The sequence below is a fragment of the Octopus bimaculoides genome, chromosome 23 (assembly GCF_046866305.1).
Source record: "Octopus bimaculoides isolate indiv1 chromosome 23, ASM4686630v1, whole genome shotgun sequence".
Lineage (NCBI taxonomy): Eukaryota > Metazoa > Mollusca > Cephalopoda > Octopoda > Octopodidae > Octopus > Octopus bimaculoides.
In genome coordinates this window covers 11815784-11842667 of record NC_142950.1, presented here as the reverse complement: position 1 = coordinate 11842667, position 26884 = coordinate 11815784, and the positions used below count along the sequence as shown (strand labels likewise).

The following is a 26884-nucleotide window of genomic DNA, read 5'->3' as shown; positions in this document are numbered from 1 at the left end:
TGGGTCTTACATCGCAGTCACTAACCACTAATCTGCGTTGATTGGTGCAATTTTGTAGCATTTACAACCATCTGATTGTATATCCTTTCCAGTAAATGATCGATTTGAATATGCCTTCCATTAACCCCTTAGCACACAGATTATTCTCCCACATTTAGTTATTATTCATTCATATTGTTTTAAATTAATCAAACATTATCTGATAGCTTTGAGATTTTGATGACGTGATTGTTTATTTTTAGAATGGAATTATAAGGTAGATGGCAAGGCTAGATCTGGCCAGTTTGAAGATTAAATGGGTAGAATATTTTGGCCAGACATGGCCAGTTTGAATGCCATATCCAGATTTAAAAAAAAATCTGTGGAATGGAATTGCTACAATGTATGGTTTCACCATTTTCTCCATTTTCCAGAATCTTCAAAGAAATCGAATCATTTGGTGGAAACTCAAGTCTTGTTGCTCTCCTTAACGACTTCAAGATTGATCAGCGATGATAATTAAAGCACCGTTATAAACCAAGAGACATTTTGCAGTATGTGAAGAAATCCTCAGAAATACACATTTACTGACACAAAATAAAAATTAAAAAAAAAAAAAATTTTTTTTTAAAGCACTAATTCTTTATTTAAATATAAAAAAGAGAAAAAAAAAGAAAATGGCACTTTTGAATTTAGGTTGACAGGAAACATCAAAAAAAAAAGCACAAGTTTAATTGTTTTATTAAAATTATTATTATTATTATTGTTATCATTATTATTATTATCATCATCACCATAATCATCATTATTGTTATTATTATTAAGGTGCCGAGCTGGCACAATCATTAGTATGCTGGACAAAATGCTTAGCAACATTTCATGTCTTTATGCTCTGAACTGAAATTCTGCCGGGGTTGACATTGCCTTTCATCCTTTTGGGGCCGATAAAACAAGTACCAATCAAGCACTGGGGTCGATGTAATTAACAAGCCACTCCACTCCTCCTCCAAAATTTCAGGCCTTATGCCTATAGTAAGAAAGGATTATTGTTATTATGGGATGCATGGCCTAATAGTTAGGGTGTTGCACTCATAACGGTGAGATTGTGGTTTCAATTCCAAGACCAGGTATTGTTATTATTATCATTAAGGTGCTGAGCTGGCAGAATCATTAGCATGTCAGGCAAAATGCTTAGCGGCATTTCGTCCATCTTTACATTCTGAGCTCAAATTCCACCAAGGTTGACTTTGCATTTCATCCTTTCAGGGTTGATAAAATAAATACCAGTCAAGCACTGGGGTCAATGTAATTGACTCATCCTTGCCCCCAAAATTACTGGCCTTGTGCCAAAATTCGAAATCATCATCATCATCATCATTATTATTATTAAGGTGCTGTCAGAATTGTTAGCATGTTGGGATAAAATGCTTAGTGACTTCTGAGTTCAAATTCTGCCAAGATCAACTTTGCCCGTTATCCTTTCAGAGTTGATAAATTAAGTACCAGTGAAACACTGGGGTTGATGTCTATAGTAGAAAGGATTATTAAGGTGCTGAGCTGGCAGAATCGTTAGTGGGCTGGACCAAATGCTTAGTGGCATTTCGTCTGTCTTTACATTCTGAGCTCAAATTCTGCTAAGTTAACTTTGTTTTTCATCCTTTTAGCTTTGATAAAATATCCATCATGTACTGGGGGTGATGTAATCAACTAGTCCTCTCTCCTGAAATTGCTGGCATTTTACCAAAATTATTATTATTATTATTATTTTACTTCTCAGAGCTCTCTGTCTTACTCGTGCTGGTTGATTCTGTGAGAGTAGACAGCAACCTGTTGTCAGGGATCTCATGGAGGTCTCTTTCCACAAATTGTAAGCTTTGGTATTTGGATGTTACCTTATTGTGGAAGACACTCATCACCCAAGCACCAATCTTAAAATCCTAGCTGTCCCCAATAGACAGTTTTTTGGGGGGCCCTGCTCTGCCCTCATGTCAATTCCAATTTCTCCAACATATTCCTCGAAACTGGTTGTTAGTGCTCCAAGGGCCCCTACAACTACTGGGATAACAGTTACTCCCTTCATTGCTCACACTCTTGCATTTTTGTTTTTTAGTAGTCTACATTCTCCATCTTCTTATTGTTACTATTATTATTATTATTAAGGCGGCAAACTGGCAGAATTGTTAGCATGCTAGGCAAAATGCTTAGTGGCATTTCGCCTGTCTTCATGTTCTGAGTTCAAATTTCACTGAGGTCGATGTTGCCCTTCAGAATCAATAAATTAAGTACCAGTGAAACACTAGGGTAAATGTAATCGACTAGTCCCCTCCCCTCATTGTGCCTTTAGCAGAAAGATTATTATTGTTGGTCTTTTAAAAAGAATTTTCAGAACTGTGAACCAAGCCATCTCTTCTGCTATATGGTTTAACTCAGTGGTTCCTAAAAATTGGTGGTACTGCCCCCTTGGGGGTGTGGGGAAAGATTCAGGTGTATGTTGGGGTGGGGGTGGGGGTGGATTGAAGAAAAGTGGGGGTAATAATGGGGTGGCCAAAAGCAGGCAATGGGGTAAAATAATAATAATAAAATAATAGGTTAAGTTTTATTTGAGAAATACAGTTTTGAATTTGTTGCAGAAAGTGATCTACATTAGTGGTGGTGGGTTTGTATTTTTTGGGGGACCACTAGGAATGTGGCCCAGGCGTCAAGGGCATGGCAGCCTGAAAATGTTTGGGAACCACTGGTTTAACTTATTAACAGAAATATTGGCAAATATCTTAGTATGCAAAATAAAAGAAAGACAAGAAAATGTAGTGTAGTCATGTTTGCATAAGAAAATCATTTTAAAAATTCACTTTTCCATAGAGTTTAGTGAGGCAGATTTTCTACTGCTGGATACTCTCTCTGTCTCCAACACTCAACTGATTCCAAGCAAGGTAACATTTCCCCTTGGTCAGAACAATATTTTTCACAGAATATTGGAAACAAATGACAGTTTTTACAACATGACATTCACTTACCACTACCATGTAATTTCAATACAAAGATATATAAACACACACATCATCGTTTAACGTCTATTGTCCATGCTGGCATGGGTTGGACGGTTTGACTGAGGACTGGCAAGCCAGGAGGCTGTACCAGGCTCCAATCTGATCTGGCAAGGTTTCTACAACTGGATTCCCTTAATGCCAACCACTCCAAAAGTGAAGTGGGTGCTTTTTATGTGCCACTGGCACAGGGGCCAATCAGGCAGCACTGGCATTGACCACGCTCGAATGGTGCTTTTTACATGCCACCTGCACAGGAGCTAGCCAGGTGGAACTGGCATCGACCACATATATATAAACACACACATACATATATATATACACACACACAATAGGCTTCTTTCAGTTTCTGTCTACATAATCCATTCTCATAGCTTTGATTAGCCCAGGACTATTATAGAAGGCATTTACTTACCCAAGGTGCCACGTAGTGAGATTGAACCCAAAATCAAGTGGTTGAAAGCAATCTTAACCACACAGCCATGCCGCCTAGATAGGTTTACAATTTCCATCTAGTTCATTACTCTCTTTCTCTCCACACACACAACTGTGACAAAACAAACACATCCCAAGTTAAATGCCTTCATATATCGTTTTCACTTCATTAAAATATTTTCTCCTTTTTCTTCCACAATAAAATAACATGGTATAATTAATAAATCCTTAGTTGCTTTACACTGATAAAATTCAAGCAAAATCGAAACAGTAGCTGTGTATGAATGTTAAGGACTTTGTAGTTGAATGTGAAATAGAAACTAAAATTGATTTAAATAAAAATACATTAAGATTATACGACATACTTCATTCCATTAACCCTTTAACATTCAAATTACTCTGTCAATTGTGGAACCTATTTATTCACAATGTTTTGAATTCTTGTATTATCTTGTAGCTTCAAGATTTCGATTGTAATTGTTTTACTTTTAGAATTGCATTGTAGGATAGGTGTGAGAGGCTGGATCTGGTCAGTTTGAATATGAAACAGGTTGAATATTTGGGCCAGATACAGCTGGTTTGAATACTAATGGGTTAAATTCAAATTTGCTTTCACTAATGGGAAAATAAATTCTGGCAAGATGATTCTATCTATTGAGATAGAAATGGATGGCCAATGAACCAACACGTCTCATGGCGTCTTTTGAAAGATTACGATCTGTTTGTCAAGAGGAGCTGCAGCTGTTCCCAAAAATCTAATTGTTTCTCTTATCACTTTGCCTGCCTTCAAAACTGATGGAAACCACCAGTACCACATGATTGAATGTTTTGTTGAGCAAGACACTAGAAGGGGTGGGAAAAAACAGAAGCAAAAAACAACAACAAATATACAATATTCTCTACTTTGTTTCAGAAAACAATTTTAAAAATACAAATGATTGTTTTATTTTCAGTTCTAATTCTTTTTCCAAAATATAAGATAGTATTTAATTTTGAAATAAATTAATATGTTTAAACAAGCTTTTTTCTTTTGTCTTGGTACATTTTTTCACAAGCTGACAAATTTTAAAATTTCCTTTATTGCTGTCTTTCTCTTAACCCATTACCTCCCATAATTCTATTAATTGGAATTTTTTTTATGAAACTTTGATTTCTAGTATAAAACAGCCTTAGAAATGCACGGGAATGATCAAAATAACATTTTAAATAGAAATAAGCGAGATATTGGGTGAAAAATTAACAAACCTCATTTGAATATCAGAGAAATATACCTAGTAGATATAGCAAAAAGGTTAGATATGTGTAAATATTGACAGATAATTACGAAATTTGTAATTTTTAAGTGATCTCATATGAGATCACTGGTAGGTAATGGGTTAATGTTGTTGAACGAAATTTACTTTAACAGATCAACGATAGTGTTGGTTAGTAAAGGGAAATAACTTACTGTCATACAATATCTGACCTGTTCAATGAAACAATTCCACACCAATACTGGAAGATTTGTTACTGGTCAGTTTCTACAGGAACTCAGTGTGTATGTGTGTGTGTATATATATATATATACATATGTATATACATGCATGTCTGACTGTGTAGTATGAAACATGCTTTTCAACCACGTGGTTCTGGGTTCAGTCCTATTTTGTGGCACTTTGGGCAAATGTCTTCTACTATAACTTCAAGCTAACCAAAACCTTGTGACTGGATTTGGTAAATGGAAACTTGAAGAAGCTTGTTGTGTGTGTATATATATATATATATATATATATATATATATATATATGTGTGTGTGTGTGTGTATATTTGTCTCCCATCACCATTTGACAACCAATGTTGGTGTCTTTACGTCCCTATAACTTAGTGGTTCAGCAAAAGAAATTCATTAGATATGATTTTTACAGAAAATATTTTGCCTGGAAGAGAATGTGATTTTCTTACCTGTGTGTGTATGTGGAGACTCGGTCAGATGCAGGAAAAAATGAGAAAAGAGGAAAGTAGGGCTAAACTGTTTGGCCCAATGGTGACCTCCGCTCAATAAGTTGGGTATAATCTGTGATGGCTCACAGTAAAAGTGTCCTCAGTTTCAAACTACCTGTCTGTTGAATTTTCCCCATTTCAGCAAGGGGTGGGCATCAAGCTAGGTTGTGAGGCTGCTGATGTTGCCATTAGAGTTTTTACTAACTTGCCTTCTGAAACCCCTAAGATCATTCACAACCTAGATCTCAGAAATGCCTTCAATTCAATCATTCAGGATGTCATCCTCTGTCCAGTAAAGGAGAATTCCCCCACAGCTCTACCACTTTGTTTGGTACGCTTTTGATGACCATCTCATCCCATCTGCCTCTGGAGTCCAACAGGGTGGCCCGCTTGAGTCTGCTCTATTTGCACTGGGTATTGATGACATTACTAAAACAGGAGTTGATCTGGACTTGAATGGCTGGTATCTCGATGATGCTTGTTTGGGGTGTCCTTCTGATCCTTAAAACTGTGAGGACAATGATTAAGGAACTTGGTCATAATGGTCTTGTGTCAACAGTTCCAAATGTGAGTTCTGGCTCCTCAACCATCCAGCTTCCCATCAGCAGACTATAAACCTGTTTATAGATCCTGCCCCTCTATCATAGTTCCTATCTCATCAGTGTGGTGCTCTTTTGGAGACCCAATTACTGACCAAGCTTTCAAGTCCATTGTTTGATCCAAAATGGCTGACCTTCAGCAACTTTTAAAAAAAGCTTTGAGGCAATTAAGTCCCACCAAAGTTTTCTAATACTTAGGAATTAGTTATCAATTCCAATGCTATTGTATTGTCTCAGAGTTAGTCTCTCTTATAGATTCTCAATGTCCCTCTGACACTTTGATGACCTAATCTTCAGGGAAATTGAATGCTCGCTCAATGTGACTCTCCAGACTCCCATGACCAAGCTACTTTGCCCAAACGGTTTGGTGGGGGTCTAAGTTTGCATAATTGCTTGCCTCTGTCTCATCCCTGTTTTCTTTCGTCTATCCACACTTACTCCCCTTCAGTAGGAAACATCCTCTCCTCTCCAACATGGACTAATTCCAACAGGGAGATGGATGAAGCTCTGCTACACTGGAGAGAACCAGGTTCGTTCCTGTTATAGTTGAGGATAGAACAAAGCAGAGTATGGGACAATCTGCGCTCAGGTGCCACTTTCAACTCTTTCTTTGATCAATTTTCAAGGTGTTGCCTATTTTCTGCAAGTGCAAAATTCCTGAGAGACTGGACCCTACTTGCTGCCGACATTGGTGATTTTCCGAATGCACTTTTGCCGATGGACAAGAAGCCAACGCCAAGAAGCTGAACAGATGCAATAATAAAAAAAAACCCATTCCTACCTACATAGTTTAATGACCAGTTCACCAATTTGGCACTTAAGATTTAATAAGATTAAAAATAGTTCACTATTTAATTATTTTTTTTGAAAGTAAATCCTTTTATCCCTACAGTTTGATCATGGAATTCCCTAAAATAGCACATTGTGGCTGAAAGCTCCTTCTTAATGGATATACAGACATTGTTGATAAAAAAGTTTAGAATTAGAACTATAAGTGATACTGAACATGGAAATGCTTCAAATCATCCACATCCTCCAGATGGAGCTCATATTAATATTTTAAAAGCTTTGGATAAAATGAAGACTAGAGTCAAACAGACAGAAGAGGTGACAAACAGTGTAATTAATAATGTCATAAAAGTGTTGCCTCTCAGCATTGCTGATTCTCTGTCTAAAAGAGAAATGCTTGGGAGAATGGTTAAGGTGAGCAAGGAAGATTGACAATAGTGAAGCCTTGGACATGACAACATGTGGAGAAAATTTTCGGCTTTACAAAACAACCATTGTTTCAATTTTATCAACAGAAAAAAAATTTGAAATTACTATTTAATAAACAAACATAGCTTGGCAATGGCACATTTGATTCTGCTCCCCTAGGTAAACAGCTGTACTCTATACACCTTGCCATTGGTGTATCGCATTGCAAGTAAGAAAGAAGAGAAAACATATGACGAAATGTTTATATTTTTAAAAAGCAAAGGTGTTCAGGATCCGGATTCAATAACTATCAACAATAAATAGCATTAAGAAGAACTTACCCAATGTGTCGGGTTGTTTCTTCCATTTTGGGAAATATCATCTTGTGGACTGCAGCATTGGTATGTTGAAACCAGTAATGCCCTTTTCATCAAGCAGTTGCAAGCACTTGCCTTTGCCCCACCTGAAGATGTGCATGAATTATTTTACAAATTGGTGAATTCCTTAGATGCTGAAATTGATGAGTTATTAAGTGATTATCTTGTTTACTTTGAAAGTACGTGGTCAGGAATAGCCCAGAGAGGGCATTGAAGAATATCAGTTTTTGATGTTGATTTGTGGTCTGTCCATATTTGAGTTCATGATAATTTGCCAAGAACAAACAATTTTCTCAAAGGCCGACATCAGGCTTTTAAAAAAAAAACTAGGCATCCAATGAAATTCTAATTGAGCAGGATACGATAGGGATTGACATATCACGACCTAACAAAAAATATGATGCCATTAATGGTAGGATAAAAACCATTTGTGAGTTAATTATGATTTTATTCAACACATTCCCCTCTCAGATTTACACACTTATTGCAGTGGTTCTTCAGCTTTTCTAAGCCCTGTAAAAGAACTTGGAAGGTTGGGCCTCCAACAAGGCCTTTCATGATACCCTTAAAGCCAGGAACTTTTCAGCACCTCTTTGTGTGTGTGTATGTGTGTGTGTGTGTGTGTATATATATATATATATATATATATACGCACACACATATATATATAGGCTTAGGTGTATGGTAAGAATCTTGCTTCCCAACCACATGGTTCAGGGTTCAGTCTCATTGTATGGCACTTTGGGCAAGAGTCTTCTCCTATGGCCTTGGACCAACCAAAGCCTTGTGAATGGATTTGGTAGATGGAAACTGAAGGAAACCTGGCACATGCATATATCTGGGTGTGTGACTTTGTGTCTGTGTTTGTTTGCCATCACTGCTTGACAACCAGTGTTGGTGTGTTTATGTTCCTGTAACTTAGCAATTCAGCAAAAGAACTGATAGCATAAGCTTAAAAAAAAATAAGTACTGGAGTCAATTCGTTTGACTAAAATTCTTCAAGGTGGTGCCCCAGCATGGCCGCAGTCTAATGACTGAAACAAGTAAAAGAAATAAAAGATACAAGATATGTGTGTGTGTGTGTGTGTATTTGTGTGTATGGGTTGATTTTTATTAAGTGTTAGGGGTCGAAGAAGATTTGAAGAAGGAATCCATTAGAGATCTTTGTCGCTTTGTTTGTCTTTCATCTTCAGCAATTTTGTGTTTTGTTGATGGTTTCTTGGGGAGCTGCAGTGAAGAAGAAATAAAAAGAAATAAAGAGAGAGAGAAAGAGAGGGGAAAGAGACGTCAACCAGATGTCTGCTAATTAATTAACTTCTTTTGATAACACCAACCACCCTGAGACCGACCCCCTGGTTCTATGATACAAACTTCCCGTTTTAAAGGGATTTAAATGGTAATTTATGTCCCAAATACCAGCTCACTAATCATCATCATCATCATCATCATTGTTTAACGTCCGCTTTCCATGCTAGCATGGGTTGGACGATTTGACTGAGGACTGGTGAAACCGGATGGCAACACCAGCCTCCAATCTGATTTGGCAGAGTTTCTACAGCTGGATGCCCTTCCTAACGCAAACCACTCCGAGAGTGTAGTGGGTGCTTTTACGTGTCACCCGCATGAACGCCAGTCAGGCAGTACTGGCAACGGCCACGCTCAAAATGGTGTATTTTATGTGCCACCCGCACAAGAGCCAGTCCAGGGGCACTGGCAACGATCTCGCTCGAAAATCCTTACACAAGTCACGGGAACAAGTGCCAGAAAGGCGACGCTGGGCACAGGTGCTATCCCGATTTTGCTATTCGCTTGCCCCAATAAGTCTTTGCAAGCTGAGTTTCGTGTCCAATGAAGGAGACGACGTTGGCACGAGTGCCAGTCGTCGAATTTAGTTCGATTTCACTTGCCTCAACAAGTCTTCGCAAGCGGAGTTTAGTGTGATGATAAAGGTATTCTATTAAATTTTTCATTATTTTCCAAACTAAGTGAAACAAATGGAGTGTATTTCTATAGAAATATGATAACAAATGGGTTAAATATTGTATGACTCTATGAGTCTGCATTTTGTGACTCACCTAAGACTGACACTTGGTTCTGTGTTACAAACTTCCTGTGTTAAACTCATCTAAATTTATGTATATATTAATATTATCTCAGTTGAAAAAACTTTGATAATGTAAATATGTTAATAGTTACCATGGGTAGCAAAAATCACACAAAAAAAAACAGGATATCACACCCGTTTTATAGGTAGAAATACCAAGTTAAAGCGATGTATTTTGAGTAGATATGAAGAATAATAATAAATGGAGCAAAACGCATATAAACAATAAGTTCCTTTAATTCCTACATATGTTTCAAAATATATGTGCACTTTACTCCAAAGAAATAAGAGGTGCTGGAATTGCACATATATTCATCGTCAGGGAACCAACATACAAAAGCAAGACATATGCTAAATGTTAAGGTTACGTACGAGTTATAACATTTAGCATATATATATATATATATATATACACACACATACATACACACATTCATCCGTCTCTTATGTATAGAAAGCTTGCTGAAAAGTTCCTGGCTTTAGGTAAAAGAAAATACAGGGGGATCAGTTAATTATGATTTTATCCAACATATTCCCATCTCAGATTGACACACTTATTGCAGCAGTCCTTCAGTTTTTTTTAAACCCTGTAAAAGAACTCGGAAGGTTGGGTTTCCAGCCTGGCCTTTCATGATAACCTTAAAGCCAGAAACTTTTCAACACCCCATCATATAAACTTTTGAAGCAGTACTCACAGACGATGGTTTCTTTTGAGAATCTTCAAATCTTTTGAAAACCTTAGAAAAAACAAAAATATAATTAAGAGAAATAGTTAAGAAAAGAAATATATTAAACGAAACCCCAGTGCCAATATGTGAAGAAAATTACACATGTGGTAAGAATTTTGCTTCCCAACCACATGGTTCCAGGTTCAGTCCTACTGCATGGAAGTGTCTTCTACTGTAGCCCAACCAAAGCCTTGTGAGTGGATTTGGTAGACGGAAACTGAAAGAAACCTGTTATATATATATGTGTGTGTGTGTGTGTGTGTGTGTTTCTTTGTGTCTGCGTTTGTTGTTCTACACACCACTTGACAAAACGATAATGTATCTCCATAATCAGAGATGTTTCCAAGGAAAACTGGAGACAAAGGACATTGCTTGAATGATGGTGTCGTTCATTTATAACTATCACCTGAAATCCAAGAGACAGTAACACACAAGACACACACAAACATATATGTATGTGAGTGTGTGTGGGTATATATATATATATATATATATATATATATATATATATATATATATATATATACACACACACCATTTGAGCGTGATTGTTACCAGCATTGCCTCACTGGCACGTGAAAAGACATTCGAGCGAGGTCATTGCTAGTGCCGCTGGACTGGCTCCTGTGCAGGTGGCATGTAAAAAACACCATTTGAGTGTGGCCGTTGCCAGTACTGCAAGACTGGCCCTCATGTCGGTGGCACATAAAAGCACCCACTACACTCTCGGAGTGGTTGGCATTAGGAAGGGCATCCAGCTGTAGAAACTCTGCCAGATCAGACTGGAGCCTGGTGTAGCCATCTGGTTCACGAGTCCTCAGTCAAATCGTCCAACCCATGCTAGCATAGAAAGCGGATGTTAAACGATGATGATGATGATGATGATGATGATGAGAGCGAGAGAGAGAGAGAGTGAAGATGAAGGAATATGTGTGCAAGAGTGTGAAATTGAAGTTTTCCACTAGAGTATGTGTGTGTGTGTGTGTGTGTGAGAGAGAGAGAGAGTCAGAGTAGGGAGGGAGGAATGAGTGAGTGCATGTTAAATTAAAAACAAAAACAAAACCAAGTTTCTTTTAACAGCTCACCTTTCTCATGGCAGTCGATATGGCTGATGTCTGCAGCTCTTTTGCAGTCATCCACTGGACAACGGCTGTGCCTACTGGACAGTGGTCAGATGTAGATTTACTGGTGTAGTCAATGACTTCAACACAATAGGTTTGATGGATGTGAGAGAAGATGTGGATCACCTGGAATGATGCAAAGGAGAAGAAAATTACAACAGGGAAAATGGCGGCTTCTATGTGGTTGCAGAGGCAGCAGCCATATTTCCCTGCTGTGTTAAATATACATCAGATAATGTTATATATATATATGTATGAGGTGGTATCAAAAACTTCCTGGATTAGTTCTGCAGTGCGCCAACAGATGGCAGCATGCAGTGATCTTCATGAAGCTGTGTGCCGAGTGACATTGCTGTGTTTACTTCACAGGTTATGAAATTTGTGTTTTTGTGATCATGTGTATGCTGTCGACTGTGATTTTGTCATGGACAGGAACAAATAGCCAACGTGAAATTTTGTGTTAAACTTGGGATATCTGCTACAGAGACACAGAAAATGCTTCAACAAGTTTATGCTGACGAGGCAATGGGTCATGCACAACGTTTTGACTGGCATAGGCATTTCAAAAGCCATAAAGCATCTACCATACTCTGAACGTCTTGCTTCCCTGGGCATGGACACATTAAAAGCTTGGGTGTCTGGCAACTGATTTGGTAGACACCCACCTTTTTTGAATTCCATGTCTAACACTCATAAATATGCTTACAAAATCAAAAACAACACAGCACCCATGACTTTTGGAAACATTGTTTCAATCTCAGAAGCAAGGAATGAACTACCTACTAGGTGCAGGAGTGGCTGTGTGGTAAGTAGCTTGCTTACCAACCACATGGTTCTGGATTCATTCCCATTGCGTGGCACCTTGGGCAAGTGTCATCTACTATAGCCTTGGGCCGACCAAAGCTTTGTGAGTGGATTTGGTAGACGGAAACTGAAAGCAGCCCGTCGTATATATGTATATATATATATATGTGTCTGTGTTTGTCCCCCTCCCCCCAACATCGCTTGACAACCGATGCTGGTGTGTTTATGTCCCCGTAACTTAGCGGTTCGGCAAGAGACACCAATAAAATAAGTACTAGGCTTACAAAGAATAAGTCCTGGGGTGTATTTGCTCGACTAAAGGTGGTGCACCAGCATGTCCGCAGTCAAATGACTGAAACAAGTAAAAGAGTCCCTGCATCAGTTGTTAGCTGTTGAGACAATACATTCTTCAAAACTTCCCGGTTTCCTGAAATTCACCAATGGTACACCTAATGCCTCCACCCCCATTTCTTCTTATCTTTCTTTTTAAGACTCATTCACTGTGCATATTCTATCAATTGTTTATGCAGTTTTGATTACTTTTTCTAATGAGTTGTATGTACCTAAGCACTGTATACAATAAGTTCATCATTATTATAGTTCAAATTCCTCCGAGGTTGACTTTGCCGTTCATCCTTTCAGGGTACCAGTCAAGCACTGGGATCAATGTAATCGACTAGCCCCCACCTCACAAAATTGCAGGCCTTGTGCCTTTAGTAGAAAGGATTATTGTAATTAACACACACATATATATATATATATATATACATAAAATAATAAATGCGCCCTTTTAAAGCCTAACCAGGCTTAGGGGCCCGGTTTCCCGGTTTCAATGGCGTACGTGCTTCCTAGCTGGATGGAACGCCAGTCCATCGCAGCGTTACTCATTTTTGCCAGCTGAGTGGACTGGAGCATCGTGAAATGAAGTGTTTTGCTCAAGAACACAATGCGTCGCCCGGTCCAGGAATCGAAACCACAATCTTACGATCATGATGCTGACACCCTAACCACTAAGCCACGTGCCTCCACACACACACACACACACATACACACACATGGTAATCTTCAAGTTTAGGGGGGGTAAAAAAGTAAATAAAAATATTCAAGGGAAATAACTGAACGACTTACCATTATTATCCGTTTTCTTTTAGCTGTTTATAAATAAATCACACACGTGCTTTTTTTTTTTTTTTTCTAAAACAGCATGCGACGGAATTTTTTCTTATAAAAGTTTAAAATGTTTTTTTCTTTTTACAAAACGGAAACGAAATGTTTTGCAGAAGTACCCGGCGGAACGGAGTCAAAAACAACAGGCAGAAAAGAATCTAAAACAGCATGCGACAGAATTTTTAACTTATAAAAGTTTAAAATGTTTTTTTCTTTTTCTAAAACGGAAACAAAATGGTTTGCAGAAGTACCCGATGGAACGGAGTCAAAAACAACAGGCAGAAAAGAAACAATTGTGCATGGAGAGAACTTTGTCGATGGAAATGATAATGAAATTCAACAGATAAATTTCTAGGACTGCATGCTGATCTCAATGAGAGCGTGTTCATTAAAAATAGATATTTATTAATGAAATTTTCTACAGTTATGCTCCAGAATATATTGCACTGTAGAAAATTTAATTAAAATATATCTATTTTCAATGAACACGACCTCGCCGAGTGAGGGTCACCATGCAGTTCTAGAAATTCACCTACTCAACATTATATACTTTAGAAATGGCAGCCAAAAAATAAACAAATGTTTTTTTCTTTTGGGATTGAATTCCGCTATAGAAATTCATGTAGATAAGATGAGATTGAGGATTTCGTTTTCAGCAACAATAAGATGTTGTGCAGCCGGTCTTCCACGAGGCATTTTCGATTTCTCATAAGAAACTATGATATTCAATCACGTGTGCGATTTATTTATAAACAGAGTAGTACGGAGAATACTGGTAAAACGTTCAGTTACTTCCCTTGAATATTTTTTTTATTTATTTTTTACCCCCCTAAACTTGAAGATTACCCACATACATACATACATATAAATAAGCACATACACACGCGATATATGCAACATTTGAAATAAGAAAAAATAGTAAGATATTTCATATTAAGGAAATCATCTTGGACAGAGTAATTTATTAAGTATGAATAAAAACTGGACAAAACTAACGAACAATGGACAGGAGAAATAAATCTTAGGAACAAAAACATGTCGGAAGTAGAAAAGATGAAAAGAGATAAATAAGCATGGAATGCAGCTTTATTAGAAATATAACAAACCCATGATATGAATGTGAAAAGCGACGTTGATAATGTCTATATGATGGGAAAGAAAATCATCTTTGAAGACATTCACAAGAAACAACTGTGAGAAGGGAGGTAAGCGAAAAAAAAAAAGTGTGCGTAAAGGGAGATAAGCAAATCTGTAGCTGTAAAGGGAAATAAGTGAAGTGTGCGCATGTGTCTCTCACACACAAAATTCTATAAAGTTATTTGAATCCACCGTCAGTTTATGAATGGCATTCATATTGAATGACTTACTGAGTCTAGAAAATAAGAAACTTGAAAGCAATTAAGATGACATCCAGTAAACAGTCACATGATTCACTGATCCAACATTTCAAATTAGATGCTTTTTCTACAGTGTAGTAAATTACACACACACACACACACATGATCGTCATCGTTTTAATGTCCAATTTTCCAGACAAAATTTATTGAGGCTGATTTTCTATGGTCAGATGTAATTCCTGTCACCTGTTTCTTAGTAACTATTAACTACCACCTGATTCCAAGTAAAGTAATATTTCCCCATGAGCAGATACGTTTTCAACGAAGACTGGAAATGAAAGATTTTGCTTGTATGATAATGCTCATTTCAAAACAAGGAAATATGCGTGACCGCGCGCGCGCAAACAAACACACACACACACACACACACAATAAAAAAAACTTGCACACTCCAGACTTCTTATCAGTAATTGTAAAAAAACTCCATAGACATTTGTGGGTTCTGAAACGTGTTTGATAAAACAAACCATCTCCAGATTATTGTCTTATCTGATAACCTGTGCCATGGAGGAGTTTAATAGTGTAAACCCCAGTGTTAATACCTGAATGAAACTATTTCACACACACACACACATACACAACAGGCTTCTTTTCATTTTCCCATTACTAAATCCCTCGCAAGATTTTGGTTGGCTTGGGGCTATAGTAGAAGACAATTGCCCAAGGTACCATGCAGTGGGACTGAACCCAGAATCATGTGGTTGGGAAGCAAGCTTCTTAACCACATAGCTGGTTCGAATCATTGCAAAGAACTCCACTAAAAGATCATGGTAGGATTTAAACTTGCAGACAGAATAAGTCTGCTACCCAAGGTTCTTCACACAAAGAAACATTGAGTGTATTGTAAACAACATAAAGAGAATGCCCGCATGCACACACACACACACAAGCACAAATAAATGTTTAAAATCTGGAAGACTCACATCTCCAATCTTCAATCTTTTGCCGAGTAACGACGCTTGGAGTCCAAAATCCTCTAATTTAGAAAACAGAGTCTTGTTATTTTCAACTTCACTAACATCAAATGTTGGAAACTCCCAAAGACCTGCTAACAGACCTGCAAGAACAAATATACAGCAATAAGATATACATACATATATGCTTACGTACACATAAAATTATATTTGATACATTGAGCAGAATATAGGCAGAAGAGCTGAAATTTGGGGGGACGGGTATAGTTGATTACATCGACCTCAGTACTCAACTGGTATTTATTTTACTGACTGCCAAAGGATGAAGGGCAAAGTGGACCTCGGTGGAATTTGAATTCAGAACGTAAAGATGGACAAAATACTGCTAAGTATTTTGCTCGGCATGCTAATGATTCTGCCAGCTCACCAAGTGGGGGAGCATCATAGCCATGTGTTGAGAGGAATTCTTTGGGTTTGAATAATTCACCTTTGGAAACATAGGTGTTTTGCTCAACAGCCTTAAACAAACCTTATTCAGGGACCTTTTGAGCGGGATGGGCTACTCGACCTGAAGAAAATTCTAACTGGGCCCCACCTGCAAGATCATGCGCTGTTTATCTTGATATGAGATCACCATGTCGCGTACATATGGTTGTGATTCATGTGCCTGGTGTACCATTATCGGACGGGTAGTCATGATGGGTATAATGGGCTTCGTATATTTGTACCTCAGTGCCACTTTGATGGCATGCACTGCTCTCTCACATAATAATAATAATAACAATAATGATAATAATAATACTCTTCTTTTAATTTTGACTCTATATCTTCAGGAGGAGTTACCTCAATCCTTTCTATATTAACCAAAATGAAGTAGATTGACAAATTTATTTTTTGAACCAGTTGAAGACACACGAGATGTTGAAATATTGTTCACTAGATAACAAATGGCACTCTTCTTTTAATTTTGATTCTATATCTTCAGGAGGAGTTACCTCAATCCTTTCTATAATAATAATAATAATAATAATAATAATAATAATAATAATAACAATAATCCTTTCTACTAAAGGCACAAGGTCTGAAATTTTTGGGGAAGGAACTAGTGAATTACATCAACCCCAGTGTTTTACTGGTACTTAATTTATCAAGCCTGGAAAGACAAAAGGAAAAGTTGATCTTGGTAGAATTTGAACTCAGAACACAATGACAGGTGAAATACTGCTAAGTATTTCGTCCAGTGTGCTACCAATTCTGCCAGCTCGCTGCCTTGACAACAACAACAATAATAATAATAATGATAATAATAATATGAATGTAATAGTCACCAGTTTTTGGACGCTGATTCATCAGAAACTGGGGTTCTTCAGCAGTATTCTGGCGGATGATAAATACAGCAGATGTCTGCTCCCTTGGGGGCTTCTTTTTTGATTTCCGAGGGAAATTGGTCACACCAAGGCTAAGTTAAAGGAAATGAAATAATAGTGAGATAGGCAGACAGACTAGGCTAAGTAGATATATCTATTAAGACAAGCAGGTGGATTAGGACAGGTAGACAGATCAGGACAGACAAATGGATTAGGGTAGGCAGATGGATTAAGACAGGTAGATGAATTGGGACAGGCAGATGTATTGAGACAAATAAATGGATAAAGATATGTAGATGGATTAGGACAGGCAGATGGATTATTGAGACAAATAGATGAATTAGGACAGGCAGACAGATTAAGACACATAGCTAGATTAGGAGAGGCAGATGGATTAAGACGTGCAAAGATAGATTAGGAGAGGCAGAGATGGATTAGAATAGATAGAGATGGATTAGGACAGGCAGAGACGGATTAGGACAGGGAAATATAGATTAGAACAGACAGACAGGCAGGCAGGCAGATAGATTAACGCAAGCAGTTGGAAAGACAGACAGCGGCAGATAGAAAGATAAAGGAGCAGTCTGTTGGTTACGATGACGAGGGTCCTAGCTGATAGGATCAATGGAACAGCTTGCTCATGAAGTTAACATGCAAGTGGCTGAGCACTCCACAGACACGTGTACCCCTTATGTAGTTCTCAAGGAGATTCAGCATGACACAGAATGTGACAAGGCCGGCCCTTTGAAATACAGGTACTACTCATTTTTGCCAGCTGAGTGGACTGGAGCAACATGAAATAAAGTGTCTCAAGGACACAACACGTCGCCGGGAATTGAACTCACGACCTTACGATTGCGAGCCGAATGCCCTAACCACTAAGCCATGTGCCTTCACAGATAGTAAGATAGAAAGACAGAGACATAGATATACAGACAAACAGAGAGACAGTGAGACTGTATAGTTTAAAGACAGAAATAGAGATTGCAAAGTTAGGGGAAAGAGAGAGTGCTAGAATGAGAGATAGAAAAGTTCTAAATAACCAACTAGATGGAAATATAGTTTGTCATTCAGGAGGAGAATCATGCCAACACTGTGAGATTGTTTTTCTCAATTATACCCTCTTATTAATTATTTTCCAGTTACCACACCATTAACAAAAGCATAATATGCAAATTAGTTTAGTCATTTCAGCTAGCTCTCAAGTTTGAGGACATCATCTTCCTTCCTTTCTTTACCTCTGTTTCAAGGACCCTGTAGGACCATAGGTAGGGATGGTTGTGTGGTTAAGAAGTTTGTTTTCCAACCACAGGGTCTTGGGTTCAGTTCCTCTGCTGTGCAGCATCTTGCACAAGCGCCTTCTACTATGGTCCCAGACTGCCCCATGCTTTGTGGGTGAATCTGGCAGGTGGAAACTGTGCAGAAACTCACTGTGTATGTGTGTGTGTCTGTCTATCTTTGTAATTTCCTGCACCATATGACAATCACTATTGGTTTCTTTACGTTCTCCATAACTTAGTGGTTCAGTAACAGGGGTTAATAGAATAAGTACTGGGGTTTGATTTTGCTTGAGTGAAACCCTTCAAGGTGGTGGCCCAACATGGCCGGCCACAGTCCAATGACTGGAATAAATAAAAGGTAAAAGAAAGAGCAGCTAATATGAGTACAGCCTTGTGTTGAGACAACCCCCTCCTCTCTTTGCCCTCCCTCCCTTTGTCTATCTTTCTCTCTCTCCCCCTCCCTCCCTCTCTACTGTTGTCACAGCTTGGCTGTTTCACTAGGTTAAAAGTGGGAAGGCCAAGTGTGTGTCTATCTCTGCTCATGGTTACGTAGGCACATGTAACGATTAGTGAAAGCGTGGTACAACCTACCAAGATATACTCGGTTCTGAGAGATCTTTAATTTTTTGTTTCAGTCCTTGGACTGTGGCCATGCTGGGGCACCACCTTGAAGGGTTTAGTTGAACAAGCTAAGCCTAGTACTTTTTTTTTAAATCTGGTACGTATTCTATCAGTTTCTTTTTTTTTTTTTAGTGCCCACAAGGGGCTAAACATAGAGGGGACAAACAAGAACAGACAAAGGGATAAAGTCGATTACATCGACCCCAGTGCGTAACTGGTACTTAATTTATCAACCTCAAAAGGATGAAAGGCAAAGTTGACCTCAGCGGAATTTGAACTCAGAACGTAACAGCAGATGAAATACCACTAAGCATTTCGCCCGGCGTGCTAATGTTTCTGCCAGCTCACAGAAACTATTCTATCAGTTTCTTTTGCCAAACTACTAAGTTACATGGACATAAAGAAACCAACACCAGTCAAGTGGTGGTAGAGGACAAATGCAAACACAAAGAAGAATCAATTGACAGGCTTCCTCACAGTTTCTGCCTACCAAATTCACTCACAAGGCATAGTAAAAACACTGGCCCAAGGTACTACTAGTGGGATTGAACTCAAAATAAAGTGGATGCAAAGAGAACTTCTTAACTGCACAGCCGTAGTCTTTTAATGAGTGAGTGACATTACTCTTTCATTTGTTTCAGTCATTTGGCTGCAGCCATGCTGGAGCACCGCCTTTTGTTGAGCAAATTGACCCCAGGACTTATTCTTTCTAAGCCTAGTACTTATTCAATCGGTCTCTTTTGCCGAACCACTAGGTTATGGGGACGAAAACACACCAGCATCAGTTGTCAAGCGATGTTGAGGGAAACAAACACAGACACACATATATATACATATATACAACGGGCTTCTTTCAGTTTCCGTCAACCAAATTCACTCACAAGGCTTTGGTCGATCCAAGGCTATAGTAGAAGACACTTGCCCAAGATGGCATGCAGTGGAACTGAACCCGGAACCATGTGGTTGGTAAGTAAGCTACTTACCACACAGCCACTCCTGCGCCTATACATTAATTAGTAAAAATAAAATAACTTTGAGTGAAAGAAAATAAATGATATTAAAAAGCTATTAATAATAATGGTTACAAATTTTGTTACAAGGCCAGCAAATTTGGGGGAGGAGCAAAGATTACTTCAACCCCAAAAAGGAGGAGGGGCAAAGTTGACCATGGCAGAATTTGAACTCAGAAAGTGAAGACATGAAATGCCGCTAAGCATTTTGCCTGGTGTGCTAACGTGTCAGCCACCTTACCGCCCTATTTAACATTCTTGTTGTTAGCTTACGACATCGAGGGTTCCAGTTGATCCGATCAATGGAACAGCCTGCTCGTGAAATTAATGTGCAAGTGGCTGAGCACTCCACAGACACGTGTACCCTTAATGTAGTTCTCGGGGATATTCAGCGTGACACAGTGTGACAAGGCTGACCCTTTGAATTACAGGCACAACAGAAACAGGAAGTAAGAGTGAGAAAGTTGTGGTGAAAGAGTACAGCAGGGTTCGCCACCATCCCCTGCCGGAGCCTCGTGGAGCTTTAGGTGTTTTCGCTCAATAAGCACTCACAACGCCCGGTCTGGGAATCGAAACCGCGATCCTATGACCGCGAGTCAGCTGCCCTAACCACTGGGTCATTGCGCCTCCACATTTAACATTAATAATATTAAAAGATGATGTTAATGGAGTTGTTGAAATGGTTGAAAAAAAAAAAAACCCTAACAAACCTGCTCTCCCAAGGTTGTGAGGAAGGAAGACAAAGGTAGCAATCTTGGGCAACTGTGAAAGGAGAGAGAGAGAGAAAGAGAGAGAGAGAGAGAGAGAAACATCTTATTAAATTGTGGGTGGCTGATGGGAGAAAAACAAAATGAGAGGTAAAAAAAAAACAACAGAAAGTAAACATCACCATCATCGTTTAACGTCCGCTTTCCATGCTAGTATGGGTTGGACGATTTGACGGAGGACTGGTGGAACCGGATGGCTACACCAGGCTCCAATCTGATTTGGCAGAGTTTCTACAGCTGGATGCCCTTCCTAACGCCAACCACTCCGAGAGTGCAGTGGGTGCTTTTACGTGCCACCTCCACAGGAGCCAGTCCAGCGGCACTGGCAACGATCTCGCTCGAATGACTTTTCACGTGCCACCGGCACAAGTGTCAGGAACGTGAAGCTGCGGCACAAGTGCCAGGAAGGCGATGCTGGTAATGATCACACTTGAATGGTGGTGCCATCATGATTAATAATAATAATAATGGACTCTCATGTCGAAGATGATGTAGGAGTGTTTAGTGTTTGCTGAATGACCAGCACAAATGATTTGTTTATAGTGATAAAATATATGTGCCACACATTAGCTTACTCCTTCCATCAAATAGACATTGCTTGTACTAGTGCACAAGTGTACCACGTGTCAGATGTTGAAATGATTGCAGAGCAACCTGAAATGAAATAATAATAATAATAATAGTTTGTTCTGCTATAGGCACATGTGCTGGCTGAAATGATTGGAGAGGCTGCAAGAGTGAATGGGAAAGTGAGAGATGGCGAATGGGTGAGGGAGATGAATGTAGATAATTGAAGGTCAAGTGTTGAGAGTATAAGTAGTGAGGTGAGGGTAGGGAAGAGATTGGACAGCGTTGGGGGACAGATGTGGTGAATAGTAAATAAGAGTTGTTGGGGTGACCAATGATACATATGACTTGGGGAGAGTAGGAGATAACTGACAGTGCAGAAAGAGGGCTGGGTGAAGAGCAGAAGAATAGCAGTGATGATACAGTAGATAGGGGAAGTTTATTATCCTGTCTACTGTGAGAAAAAGAGAGAGAGAGAGTGGTCATGTGGTTGAGTAGGTTGCAGGAGTGGGAGCAAGGAGAGAGAGAGAGAGAGAGAGAGAGAGAGAGACAGAGAGAGAGAGAGAGAAACAGATGTAGTGCTTGAAGAGAGTGAAAGATGTATGTAGGTGGAAAAGAGGAGATAATTTTTTTGGTCAGGTGGGGGTTAGGTGAATGAGCAATGTAAAATGTAGGTGGAGAGGACACTATTAATGATGAAGGGGGACTTGGTGGTGAAAAAGTTGCAAACCACTGGAACAGACACGCAGGCCAACTTCTCTACGGTGTTTGGACAGCTGGATATTTCAACTTGGCAATTTCAGAAGTTGACAAATTATCAAATTGTCAGCATGCAAAACCAACAAAACAGTCTCTTTGTGGTTAAGTAGCCTACTAGAAATAGCAGCTAAATTTCTTCAAATCACAGCTTACTGTCTTTAAAAAATGGTCACATTAGGTCAAATGATTCTAGATATAGAACAAAAATAAAAAAAACAAATACAAGGTGTTTGGGCTAAATTTGACGATTTTTTATGCGTCCTTTTTTTTCAAGAACTGCTTGATATTTTGGTGAACAGTGAATGGCGTTGGAGAGCATAAAGATTAAAGTTGTAGTTGAGAAAAAGATAGCTGACATGGAGGAATGGAAGGTGTCTAAATATTGGAAAAGAGTTACCTGTATCATAATTCGAACCAGGTATCAAAATGTTGCTCAGTGCCCTGTGAACACTGTAAAAACAATAAAACATGACATGGAGATCATGAAAAACCAAGTTCCCCCAAACTGTGAGGGTCTTTAGGTGTGTCTCCAGTAAGGGTGATCTAATGTGACCATTTTTTAAAGACAGTAAGCTGTGATTTGAAGAAATTTAGCTGCTATTTCTAGTAGGCTGATTAACCACAAAGAGACTGTTTTGTTGGTTTTGCATGCTGACAATTTAATAATTTGTCAACTTCTGAAGTTGCCAAGTTGAAATATCCTACACTTCTTTGAACAAGGCCTTAGGTTCAGTTCAGACAGCCATGTGAAGCTACTGGAAACTGTAGTCAAACCCTGGGTAGAGAGGGTTGCTGGAAGGCCACATGTGTAACAGCAGAATTCATCTCCTTGACATACCTCTCGTAAGAGTCAAAAGTGGTTGTTGGAGTATTTTTGTGATTTCACTAGTCCCAGTTTCTGGCCTCCTAATGGTAATCCCATGAATGGGGTGCAGTTGAGAAAGTCACGAACTGTTTGGCCAAGATCAAAGATGTGTTTGAAGATCTTCTCAGGGACACAGTGAGGAATGCATATGCCAGGTTCTGGAGCCGTCTTGGGGCTGTGGTGGAAGCTGAGTGAGGCTTCTTTGAGTAAACTGTTATCTCCCAGCCATAATCTAGTTGATGTGTTTTGAGTTGTTAAAATACTTTATTTTTGGATGGGGTATTGTGTTTTTGCCTTTTATGCAAATTGTCAAATTTAGCCCCAAAACCCTGTAGTTCTTAGTGAAAAAAAAAAAAAAGAGAAAAGAAAAACACATGCCACATTCAAAGTCTGGTTTGTATAGATAGGTCTTGCTCATTTACAGGTGACATGGAGATCATCCTATTCCCATCGAATTGGCACTCCATTGGTTACAATAAGGGTTCCAGTTGATCTGATCAACAGAACAGTCTGCTCATGAAATTAATGTGAATGTGGCTGAGACTCCAGAGATACGTGTAACCCTTAGCATAGTTCTCCGGGGGACACAGCATGACATGGCTGGCCCTTTGAATTACAGGTACAACTCAACTTTGTCAGCTGAGTGGACTGAAGCAGTGTGAAATAAAGTGTCTTGCTTAAGGACATTATGTGCCATCAGGAATTAAATTCATGACGTTACAATTGAATACCCTAACCAGTAAGCCATGCACCCACCCAAAACATCCGAATATGAACAACACAACAACTATCCAAACACCTTGGGTTATAAGCAAAGGGTACATACCACATTCAATGTCCACAATATCGTCTTTCTTGGTTTGTTGAAGCAGAGTATTGCCAGCTAATTGCTCATTTTTCATCTTCTGAAAACAACCAAATAAAATTAAAATATGAAAAATATGAAAAATGAGGTGCAGGTGTGGCTGTGTGGTAAGACATTCACTTTCCAACCACATAGTTTTGGGTTCAGTCTCACTGCATGGCATGTTGGGCAGGACAAAGCTTCAAGTGGATTTTGTAGATGGGAAATGAAAGAAGACCATTGTGTGACTCTGTGTGAGTGTGTACAGTTAGATGTATGACAACTGCTGTCTGAGAGCACCATTCTCTGAGTGGTTGGCGTTAGGAAGGGCATCCAGCTGTAGAAACTCTGCCAAATCGGACTGGAGCCTGGTGTTGCCATCCGGTTTCACCAGTCCTCAGTCAAATCGTCCAACCCATGCTAGCATGGAAAGCGGACGTTAAACGATGATGATGATGATGATGATTATCCAGTCTGCTTCTGGTATGGTAGTTAGTCGACGACTGTACGCAGTAGTGTTACTAGTTATGATATACAGAACATATGTAAAGGAAAATTAAGATAAACATTAGTATGAGGGGCTGCTGAAAAGTTCTTGGCCTTGGGTAAAAGAAAATACAGGAGGGTCAGTTAATTATGATTTTATTCAACATATCCCCCCCCCCCCCTCAGATTCACACACTTACTGCAGCAGTCCTTCAGTCTTTCTAAGTCCTGTAAAAGAACTCGGAAGGGTGGGCCCCCAAACTGGCCTTTCACAATATTCTTAAAGCCAGGAACTTTTCAGTACCCCCTCATACAATATTTAGATAATAATAACAATAATAATCCTATCTACTATAAGCACAATGCCTGAAATTTTTTTCTTTTTTTGGTGGGGGGAACTAGTTGATTACATCAACCCCAGTGTTTCACTGGTACTTAATTTACCGACCCCAGTGGAATTTGAACTCAGAACGTAAAGACAGATGAAATACCGCTAAGCATGCTAACAATTTTGCCAGCTCACGGCCTTCATAATAATAATAATAATAATAATAATTATAATAATAATAATAATAATAATAATAATAATAATAATAATAATAATGATAAAGTCGTTGTAAAGAAAAAGAAGCTGTTTACCATTTTGTATGCATGACAGATATTCTGGAGTGGACAGGAGGAGCAAGCTGGAGATTTTGGGGTGCACACTGTGGCCCCTAGCTCCATGAGGCCTTGGTTAAAGTCACCAGGTTGATCAGGAGATACAAGTTTATCAGATAATTGCCTAAAATTAAGAAAAAATATATAGAAAAAAATGAAAAGAAACTTCACAAGCAGGCATGGCTGAGTGGTAAAGAAGTCCAACTCACAACTACATGGTTTTGTTTCAGTCTCTTCTGACACCTGATCAAAAGCGCACAAGGCTGATAACATCACGGGAAAATCTGACATTGTTTCAGACAGATCCAGCTGGTTTCCTTAAATGTTTCCTAAGTCAGAGACAAAGAGACAATCCACGCAGTGGAAACACCTATCCTCAACTGCTCTAAAGAAAACCAAGATCATTTCATCTGCAGGGTATGTGATGGCCTCAGTTACTTGGGATGCAAAAAGCATTGTGTTTGTTGACTATCGTCAAAAAAGCCATACCAGCAATGGAGAATATTATGCCAACTTCCTGAGGCAGTTAGAAAAGGCTATCAAGGCCAAACGTCCAGGAAAACTAATGAAAGAGGTCTTTTTTCATTAGGACAATGGTCCAGCACACGAGTCCTTGGTTTCAATGGCTGCTGTGTGTGGCCATGACTTTGAACTGGTTGATCACCCTCTCTATTCTCCTGATTTAGCCCCATCTGACTATCAACTGTTCCCAAGATAAAAACACTTGGCTGGGAACCAGTATTGCAATGATGATGTCATATCTGTTGTTGATGACTTTTTTGACCAACAGCAATGGGATTCAAGCCTTGCAACACCAATGTAAAATGTTTACGGACTGCAAGAGAGACCATGTTGAAAAATAAACCTCATTTAGTTACAATCCATGAGAGTATCTTGGCCAGTCTATGAACTCTTCAGCCAACCCTTGTGTGTGTGTGTATGTCTGTGTGTGTGTGTATATATATATATATATATGGGAGAATATACAAATAATAACAACAGACGAGGACAGGTGGTGTAAATAACAAAAGTATATATTAGTATGACGCTCGGGAATACGGAAAGTCTTTGACGTTTCTCGAGCTATGCTCTTCAACAGAAAGAATACGGAGACAAGGAGAAAAACACAAAGTCTGGATACATGGAGTAAATAAAATCATAACATAAACAATTAAATATAAGAAATAATAATTTCTTAAAGTATGTGTTAATCCCCATGTACCCAGACTTTGTGGACACCCTGTGATATATACATATATATATATATATATATATATATATATATAGGAAGAGAGAGAGTGAACATAATAACAATGCTACATACCAGAATGTGTCAACCACCTGAGGGTCATCACTGTTAGCTCCAATTGCACGTAACCGACTTAATACCCTCACCACATTGCCATCAACGACCCCGACAGGCTAACAATAGAGAAAAAAGAAAAATAAATGCATAAATAAATTTGAAATAAAAACGAAACATAAAAAAGTTTAATAAAACACACATAGGTATACTGTAAAGACATATTAAATATGGGGTGGTGAATACTAACATTGCTTTAACCCTCTTGATACCAACCAGCCTTAGACTGATTCTGGTTCTATAATACAACCTTCTTGTTTTAATCCATTAGTATTTAATCTGGCCCGAATGTTCTAACTGTTTGATGTTAAAACTGACCAGAGCCAACCTCTCATACCTATCCTACAATGCCATTCTAAAAATATACAAACACACCATTAAAATCTTGAAGCTACAAAATGATGTGTGATTAATTCAAAGGGGCCTCATGTGAGTGATAACAAGTGACT

At 38.8% G+C, this 26884-nt stretch overlaps 2 protein-coding genes across 5 annotated transcripts in view; one reads left to right on the top strand and one right to left on the bottom strand.

The window, feature by feature from the left end:
- Nucleotides 1-4478, top strand: part of LOC106872435 (geranylgeranyl pyrophosphate synthase) — a 42792-nt gene extending 38314 nt beyond the window's left edge. For all 4 annotated transcript variants that reach the window (XM_089340137.1, XM_089340134.1, XM_089340136.1 and 1 more), the window contains one exon: nucleotides 414-4478. In XM_089340137.1, the coding sequence (XP_089196263.1) occupies nucleotides 414-495 (82 nt within the window). In that variant the 3' untranslated portion in view covers nucleotides 496-4478. The remainder of the gene's footprint in view (nucleotides 1-413) is intronic.
- Nucleotides 4479-8406: 3928 nt separating this feature from the next.
- Nucleotides 8407-26884, bottom strand: part of LOC106872436 (adenine DNA glycosylase) — a 36372-nt gene continuing 17894 nt past the window's right edge. The window contains exons 8-16 of the mRNA XM_089340132.1: nucleotides 26397-26494; nucleotides 25052-25196; nucleotides 23909-23987; nucleotides 20835-20886; nucleotides 17175-17305; nucleotides 15856-15989; nucleotides 11529-11690; nucleotides 10411-10452; nucleotides 8407-8838 (exon numbers count right to left, since the gene is read on the bottom strand). Coding sequence (XP_089196258.1) covers nucleotides 8725-8838; nucleotides 10411-10452; nucleotides 11529-11690; nucleotides 15856-15989; nucleotides 17175-17305; nucleotides 20835-20886; nucleotides 23909-23987; nucleotides 25052-25196; nucleotides 26397-26494 — 957 coding nt within the window. The 3' untranslated portion in view covers nucleotides 8407-8724. The remainder of the gene's footprint in view (nucleotides 8839-10410; nucleotides 10453-11528; nucleotides 11691-15855; nucleotides 15990-17174; nucleotides 17306-20834; nucleotides 20887-23908; nucleotides 23988-25051; nucleotides 25197-26396; nucleotides 26495-26884) is intronic.